General features: G+C 53.5%; 1 protein-coding gene and 1 pseudogene across 1 annotated transcript; both read right to left on the bottom strand.

The window, feature by feature from the left end:
• Positions 1–230: 230 nt before the first annotated feature.
• OPTC (opticin) lies at positions 231–6,256 on the bottom strand. The gene is made up of 6 exons (XM_052654177.1): positions 6,032–6,256; positions 5,186–5,321; positions 3,424–3,582; positions 2,525–2,727; positions 829–924; positions 231–401 (listed from the first exon to the last, which is right to left on the bottom strand). The coding sequence occupies exons 1-6, from the start codon at positions 6,254–6,256 to the stop codon at positions 231–233; spliced, it is 990 nt and encodes a 329-aa protein (XP_052510137.1).
• A 998-nt stretch (positions 6,257–7,254) lies between these two features.
• On the bottom strand, positions 7,255–7,351 carry LOC128061931 (uncharacterized; annotated as a pseudogene).
• Positions 7,352–8,607: the final 1,256 nt, after the last annotated feature.

The raw sequence follows: 8,607 nt of genomic DNA, 5'->3' as shown, positions 1-8,607 counted from the left end.
GTGTGCACGTCTGCATGTGCGTGCGTGCATATGTGCGTGCATGTGTGTGTATGTGCACATACACGTGTGTGCGTGTGTGTGCATGTGTGCACATGTCTGCATGTGTGTGCGTGCGCGTGTGTGCATGTGTGTGTGTGTGTTGAGGCAGGGGGAACAGTGGGTTTCTGCCGCTGGATCTTGAGGCTGACTAACGCCTGGATGAAAGGTTGCTGTTTAGGGGGCGGGCAGACTTAGACAAAGCGGCCCGTGGGGAGCCGAGGCAGGCAGAAGTACGCGCTGGGGAAGAGGCTCAGGTTGATGGGGTTGCCGTCCAGGCGGATGTCTTCCAGCTGCCTCCTGGTGTATCTGTGCTCCTCGGCGTCACAGAAGGCGTCCCTCTGCATGGTCTCTATCATGTTATTCTGCAGAGAACACACCGACCGCTGTGTCCCTCCTCTGCCTGGAGAGTCTGCCCTCAGGCCTCGCCCCACCAGCTCACCTCCCCTCTGCAGCTGGAGACACCGAGGCCCAGAAGGCTGGGGCCACAAACAATGAAGGAGGCCAGAAAGCGGGGGCACGGGGAGGAGGAGGGGACAGAGGGGGGCGAGGGGAGGGGAGCGGGAGTGAGCACTGGGTGAGATGGGTAAGAACGTGCAGGGGAAGTGTTTTAAAGGGCAGGAAGGGGAAGGAATGAGACGGAGGCGGTAGACAGTGGTCTGAGTGAAACGTGCCAACTGTGCTCGCTGAGCTCTCAGTGACGGAGCCCCACCACTGCTGAAGGGCGCTCCCTGCAGTCTGACCTCCACCTTCTGTGCCATCCAAGACCCCTGTTCTCGGGAAGCCGCTCACCTGCAGGTGCAGTGAGCGCAGGCTCAGGGGCAGGGCCCGGGGGATGGCGTCCAGCAGGTTATCGGCCAGGTAGAGGAACTGCAGCTTCTCCAGTGCCTGGGGAGGGGGCAGAGGATGCGGGAGGCCGGTGGGCTCTGTGGGGCCCAAGGAGTGAGGGGCGCTGATGTGACCCCATTCCTTCACTCCTGGACCCATCTCCTGGGCCTCAGCCAGGTGCTGGGTCCTGAGCTGGGTGCTCCAGGGATGGTTCATCTCCTCCCGCTGGATGCAGAGGAACAGCTGCTGCAGCTGAGGGCCATGAAGGGGCTCAGCAGTGTCGGGGGGATGCCGGGAGGAGCAAGCACGGGGCAAGGATGGCTGGGAAACAGGCCGGCAGGACATTCGGGCCCAGCTTCAACATCCCTGCTATCAGAAGGGACTTTCCCAAGTGAAAAGTCTCCAGAAAAGACAAAAAGTCCCCAGATGCTAAATGTGGACCAAATATGGAGAGCACGGCTGGGAGATACGCAGGCCAGCATAAGGAGGGCCACAGGCATGACGGAGAAAGTGTGCGTGTGAGCGTGACAGCTGGGAGTCAGGCTCACTCACAGCTCTCTCCGCTCCCCCACTGGGACTGCCCCCAGGCTCCCTGGACCGCTGAGTGGGCAGCCCGGGGGCCATATCCCTGCATACGTTTAGCCCTTCCCATTGAAACTGGCCAGCCAGGGACCAACCAGATTGTCTCTCTCTTGAGAAATTGCTCCTAGAAGGACAAAGGTTGGTCAGTTAGTGGTGGGTTCTGAAAACAAACAGCTATGCAGAGTGAGAGCTGGAATGAGTACAACGCCAAGTCAAGTCACATGTTAGTCCAAGTTTCTGGGGAGCAGAGGGTGAGTGTGTGGAGAACACTGATGCCCAGGGAGGTGTGAGCAGGTGCAGAGAAGGCACCCGAGAGGCCAGGGGCCCCCAGAGGGAGAGGGGGAGTTGCTGGTGGCTTAGATGAAGAAAATGGGGCTTGGCTTTTCTGGCGAGTGGCCTGAGGGGAGCTCTATCACGCAGATCAAGAGGCTGAAATCTTCTAGTTCACTTTAAGAACTTTTGTGAAACTGCCCAGGTCACTAAGGGTATGCATACCTGAAAGCTCACCAAGTACCTGAAAGATGGCACTTTACAGAAGCAGTAGGCGCCGCCTTTCCAATGTTACCATGGTCGGTGTGCCCAGGCCGAAGGGTGGGGCTGGGTGCAGGCTCGGTGGCCCCAAAAGTGCTGAAGTTTTGCTGCACGTGCTCAGAATGCAGAGAGTGACGCTGCACTGAAAGACTTGGATCTCTGGCCACTCAGCATCTCACGTGAACAAAGCCCGAACATGCAGCTCGGGACTTGGGTCAACCCAGACATGAGCTCCCCCTGCCACGCTGAGATAACCCTTACTGGAGAAGAACAGATTGTTCCTAAACCAGAAGAGGACGTCTGCACAGAACAAGAAGATATCCTTTCAGAATAAGCAGAAGAAACAATAACTGATGGCCTGGGAGTAAATGCCACAAAAAATAAATGCAACTAAAAGCAAATGATTAAAAAAAAAGAAAATGACATTTGACTTTCATGCCCCAGAGCAGCGTTGGGACAGAGATATTCCACGAGGGCCAGGTGCATGTGTGTGTGGTTGTGGGCACAGGCGGCATGCAGTAGGCAGGGATGCAAGGCCTTGGCTCACCCTGAAGGCTTCAGGCTGTATCCCTGAGCTCTGGAGCCGATTCATGCGGACATCCAGGACCTCGATGCTGGTGGGCAGCACAGGCAGCGCCACGAGCTTGTTCTCAGGGAGGATCAGATCCCGCAGAGCAGGCAACAGGCGGAGGGCCTTGTCATCGATGGAGGAGATGGAATTGCCAGAGAGGTCAATCCTCTTCAGTTTTGCTAAGAGGTGCAGAGCAGAACACAGGCCGCACCATCTCCCCTTGCTCCTGCTGGAGCTGCCGCACCCTTCTCCTGTCTCAGCACAGGGCAGGCGAGCCAGCACTCCACTTGCACCAGGGTCAAACCAGAAGGAAGAACTTGATAAACCTGGGAAAGTCCTCAGATTCCGTGATACCTTTCCCTGGAGTGTTCTGTCCTGTGTGGATTGGCTTGGAAGAAGGCTTCTGAGGGCAAGACCCAACAGGTGCAGGAATTCCTAGATCTGTCCTTCTTCTAGCTGTTAGTTTATACAAACCAACAAAAGAACCCAAAAACTCTGAGGCCTGGGAAGCCTGTCAGCAATGAGCGGTAGAATCTGGGTTATAGACCAGCGTTAGCATGGTTTTGTTCAGAGGCCCGAAGGGCAGAGAGCTACAGCTGCTGGGACAGCCTGAAAACATAGGCTTGCTCATAGCTTCTCCTCCTCAGCTTCCCATAGCTTTGTGGAGCAAAAACAAGAACAGGTCACTTCTGCCATAGAAAAACCTTCAAGGCCAGGAATTAGTGATTTCCAAGCTGGAGAGACTGAAAGCCACAGGGAAGGGCCGACACAGGAGGGGCACTCCAATGACTGCTCGGTGTGGCTGAGCAGCAAGGGGAAGAACCGAGGGGTTCCCTCTGCCCACCCACTCTTTTCTTTGCCAGGATGTTACATACTCAGCCCTTTGAAGTCTCCAGCCCGAATGTGGCTGATGCGGTTGAACCGAGCATATAAGTAGGCAGTCGTCTGGGGAAGAGGAGGGATGTTCTCCAGGTCTGCGTCATCACAGTACACAGAGGAACCGAGGCACACACAGATCAGACAGGTTGGCAGGCCTGGTCCAGGTGGAGAATAGGACACAGGGAGATCCCCCGACACACCCCCGTGAGACTCCCTCAGCCTCTGGGACCAATGGGAGACACATATACACACTCCCACCCACCCACACACCGGTGAGACTCCCTCAGCCTCTGGGACCAAAGGCCCTGGCCAGGGCGTGTCTGAGCCGAGGTCACCTGTGTCCCTCGGGTTGCCACCCAGAACGACTGTGACAGTGCCCCCGGAAGTGCTGCTGGCCGCTCCGGTCTGGCGCTCAGCCACTGACTGCGAGAAGCAGAGCCTCCCTCAGTTATAACCGTCACGATCTAAGCCCTTAGTGCCTTCATCAGACCCTGGTCCTATGTAGATTTACCCAGGCCCATGTGGGTATTTCTAGGACATTTCGGTGCCACCACAGAGGTGGATGTGTTAGTCTGCTTTCCATGGGGCTTCTCTCTGGCCCCCAAAAGTGCCCTGCAGATGATACAAAGCCAGCGTGATGGCCAATGGCTGCTGACTCCACTACCTGCCTCGTGGGTGAGGAATTAGGTTCTAGGTGGCTCCCAGAAGCATGATGGAGTCAAGGTGGAGTGGACACTGACTGTCTAGGATTCATTTCCCCTTCTTATGGTATCAGCGTCTCAGTTTGCTGTTGGGAAACGTCCCTCCCCTCTTCTCAGTTGCTCACCAGTGGGCATGAGGCTTAGGCCAGGCCACCGAGCTCAGACTGGCTTTAACGAGTTGGGACGGTTTCATTGAATCCTGTAGGCGGTCTCCATCTCTCGCTCCGAGAAGGACACAGGTTACTAAAGACCACCGCTAGTCCAGCTCGAGGAGGAACTCTGATGGTAGTGACACAGACTCGAGATTAAGAGCCAGCTTTTCCTCACCAGCCATGAGCTGACAGTGTGCTTATCCCCAGGCCTTGGATGGCAGGTCCAGCTGAGGCCCTTTAAGCCTGGGAGGTCACATATTCCTGTCTGAAGTGTTTTCTCTAATGATGCCTCATTACCCTGTACCCACTCAAGCCAAACATCTCAAGAGAAGAATAGGAGCTGAGAACAAGCAATTCTGGAATTAACTGCATCCGCCTGTGCCTCAGTTCTGACCCCCAGCAGAGTGCAACCCCCTACTGATGGATATGCCAGCATCTGAGTCTCCAGGAGGGCCTCAGGGAGCAGGGGAGAAGATGCTAGGGAGGGAATTCAAGCTGAAAAGCAAAATAAATTCTTCATTTGCCCCCATGCCAAATGACAGCCACAAAGTTATTTATTCTTCTGTACAGGTTTTAAATCATCTCTAATCTAATTACCACTCGACCTGCTCCCCCAGCGATGCCATTAATTAAGGTAGGTGGCTTTGCTAGGCGCAGGGGGTTCTTGCTTTCTTTGCCTTCCATCCAGATTGTGCGCTCAGGCAGAAGCATCAGGAACAGTCAGCCTCTCCCTCTGTTTCCCACGCGCCGCCCCCCCACCCCCCGACCCCTGCGGCTGTTTCCCCTTTCCTCCCTGGCCCTCTGCTCTCCACCCCTGACGACTCTCCTCTTTGGTACCCCTGGGGCTCGGACGTGGCTACCCAGTCTGTGGCCCGTGGCTGCTGAGGCTGTACCTGTGCACTTACCGTGGTTGGCCGGGGCAGCCAGCAGGCCTAGTGTCGGGGGCCTGGCCGTCGTGGGGTTTGAAGGGAGTGTCCTTGCAGCCTCTGTGCTCTGAGTAAAGCGTGTCCTGGTGAGAGAAACCAGGCTGGTCTCTTTAACCTGGAGACACAGCACACAGTAAGTCAGTTTTTGCCTGAGAGGAACTCGCTTTGTAGTCTGGGAACTTCAGCAACCAATTCCAAGCTTACAGAGAGTCCCTGTGGAGAATGGGGGAAGGTAGGCAGAAAGTGGGACAAGCAAGGACTTTCTGAGCATCTGGTCTCTCATCACGCTATAGAGGTGGAAACGGAGGTCCAGACGGGGAGGGCCTGAGCTCAGGGGCCGGCGAGCTGGTGGGAGAGCTAGGATCCATCTCCAGACCCCCTGACCGGGGACCTTCCCTTGCCTGGGGATTAGGCTCACACAGCAAATGAGCGCAGTCTTCACCTCAGCCCCTGTGAAGGCAGGCAGGGCTGAGGAATGGACTTTGGAACTGAAGGCAGTCTAGGACAGGCTGTGGCATTCCTTTTTGCTAGGAGAATGTGAGGACACTGCTGATGTTCCAGTGAGATACACTTTACGGTCTCACGTGAAGGCCAAGGGCGGGAGGGATGTGTGACTTCTAAGGGAAGGCTCACAATTTCTGCTGCAAATTTGAAGTTTCGTGTCTTCTTTCTTAGCATTATGTAAGTGACAGTTTCCTGTGGAGGAATAAGAATTTCACTTCCCAGAGAAAGATGGAGGCTTGAGACAGCTGATTACAAGGTAGAGAGGGACCAGGCCTCGGGTTCCCAGTTTCTTTCAGGGGACGCAGTGAGTCTGCTGCTCACCTGGGGGAGCTGGTCCCCGTAGGCTGTGAGTTCGTCGTAGTTGCTTGGATCGATGACCTCTTCGTAGTTGTCCAGGCTCAGGACATAGTCCCCCAGAGGCAGAATGGCATAAGAATCGCCTTCGCCATACGGCTGCTCTTCTCCCCTCTCCTCCTTTGAGAGAGATGCTGTCCCTGCTTCCTGCAGCATCAGGATCAGAAGGCTCAGTAAGGCCAGGAGCTTCATGGGGGTCCTGGCGGGTGGGGAATGGAATGAGAATGGAGCCGAATCACTAAGGCTCCAGTCCTGGGGGAACAGCTCACAAACTCATCCCACTTCCCACCCCTACGCTTGCAGACCCTTAAGCTGTTCGTCACACTTAGTGTCTTCATTGCAAGTGCAGGCTCCCTCCACGCTGGGGCTGCATCTCAGGGGATGTCTCCTGTCGGGCCCCGCTTCAGTCTCGTCCACACACTGCTACTCATTCACGCGTGCAGGAATGTGCAGGCACCTGGCAAAATCTCATTTACTCATCTCAACACACACACTCCTGCGTGTTCCCTTTTCTACATAAGTCCCTGCTAACTAGGCAGACACAGATGTGCTCCCTTATACAGTCACCCATTCAGAGTACAACTATTACCCACTACAGCAGATTTAGAGAAACTTCACCATTAAGGAAACCTATGGTTTTTGAGAAGATCATTCATTCATTCATTCGTGCCTTTGCCTGACAAATATTTATGAGCTATCTGAACAGTCCCAGGCCCCGGATTTGTCTCCTGGGGGCACAGAAATAAATAGGGCAAGCCTAGTTCCAGGAGTGCCTAATCCATTTAGGGAACATAGGCTTAAAAATTGATTCTAGTTAGAACTGATGACAGAAAAGAATGTTAGTTTTTAAATATATTTATGAATGCAGCTTTTTAGAAAGAAGAGATTACAGAAACAAAAGAACTCTTTGTGTATGGTTGTACACACCCAGAAAGTTCCATAGGTATCTCTGGACAGATGAGTTCAAATGTTCATGCATGTTCATCCACATATGCACAGATGGGTCAGGGAATGTGTGTTGTATGGGTGTGAAGTACCTAGTGTATTTCTGTTAACGCATCTTTCCCCAAAGTCAGCTGCACGAGTCTCTAGGAGACTCTCTTATTTTCCCTTCAATTTTTAAAATTGAAGTATAGCTCATTTACAGTGTTGGGCCAATCTTTGCTGTATAGCAAAGTGACTCAGTTATAAAAAATATGGAATGCTTCATGAATCTGCATGTTATGCAGGGACCATGCTAATCTTCTGTATCACCCCAATTTTATTTTGTTTTTTATTTTTTAATCAGATGATAATCGCTTTACAATGTTGTGTTGGTTTCTGCCATACAACTTGAATCAGTCATAATTACATTAAGTGTGTGTGTGTGTGTGTAGCGCATATATATATATATGCTGCTAAAGTGAGCACTTTCCCTCTTTCTTAATTTTAGCTGGGCATGGGGGTAAGCTCCCATCCATAGCAAGAGCTGTCTCTTCAACTTACCTCCCATACATTACTCCAAACCAAATTATATAATCAAAAAAAATCTTAAAGAAGAAAGCCCTAAGATGAGTTACTGCCACCCTCCAACCTCAACGCCAATACCCCACCCCGCTGCACCCGGTGCTCCCCTCCACCTGCACTCGCCCTCGCTTGCACAGCAAAATATCAAAGCCCACAAAATATCAAAGTCTTACTCTGTAGACTCTGGGTTCCAAATGGAGCCTCACAGCTTCCAGAGAGGCAGGAATTCTGCCGGGGAAGTTATGACCCTCTGAGGGGCCTGGGTAGAAGGTTGCCTGGGGAGGGCGGGGAGCGAGTCAAGCCAATGACTTCTCTCTTTCCCGACGTCCAGCCGTCCAGCCGTTTCTTCTCCCCTTTCCTCAGCGGGTCCCTCACACCACCCCTCTGCTTGGTTGGAAAGACTCTCTCTCTCCCTGCCCCCAGCCCTCCCTTCCCAGGCCCGCACGGACCCCTCCCACCTCCCACCTCCCTTTCCTCTCTCTGTCTGCCGTCTGTCTCTTTTTCTGGCCCACTCTCTTTGAGAGGGCAGGTGGCTACCACCCTGCAGGGGACACCCACCCCTCAGATCCTGCGCTCTCCAAGAAGAGAAGGCAGCCGTGGGGCTTTGTGGAGGGATGGAGCTCGCCTTTCCCGCTTTCTTCAGCCTGAGAGTGGCGCGGCTCTGGTTTCAGAGATGGAATCTAAAGATTTAAAGAGGCTCACCTGAGGTACGCTGACCAGCACCACTACCTGCCACCTGGACCTCTAATAGGGAACTATAAGTGCACAAAAATCACCACAGGGAGAGAGATTCAAAAAGGAGATGAACAGGGGGTGCAGTAGAATTTGAAAGAGAGCTTCAAGCTCTCTGACAATGATGGAGAGGAAGATACAGGAAACTCTCCGGACCTACAAGAATGGGCCTCAGAAAAGCATTTCCTGATCATAAACACCAGAAAGCATCGTGTGGGGTCCTCAGGTATCTGAGGAGAATCTCCCCACTCTGGGGTCCTTACCAAAGACGCACTTCTTGGGAGAGACTCTTCTTTCCCTGGTGC

Source organism: Budorcas taxicolor, chromosome 16, assembly GCF_023091745.1.
Source record: "Budorcas taxicolor isolate Tak-1 chromosome 16, Takin1.1, whole genome shotgun sequence".
Taxonomy (NCBI): domain Eukaryota; kingdom Metazoa; phylum Chordata; class Mammalia; order Artiodactyla; family Bovidae; genus Budorcas; species Budorcas taxicolor.
This window is presented reverse-complemented; position numbering and strand designations above follow the sequence as displayed.

What these genes read in the sequence shown, in the direction of transcription:
- OPTC (XM_052654177.1), bottom strand. Translation starts at nt 6,256, where the DNA reads ATGAAGCTCCTGGCCTTACTGAGCCTTCTGATCCTGATGCTGCAGGAA. An exon ending in TACAGCCTGAAGCCTTCAGG is followed by an intron (nt 925 to 2,524) that starts GTGAGCCAAGGC and finishes CCCCCTCCCCAG; the next exon opens with GCACTGGAGAAGCTGCAGTT. An exon ending in TGCGCTCACTGCACCTGCAG is followed by an intron (nt 402 to 828) that starts GTGAGCGGCTTC and finishes TGTTCTCTGCAG; the next exon opens with AATAACATGATAGAGACCAT.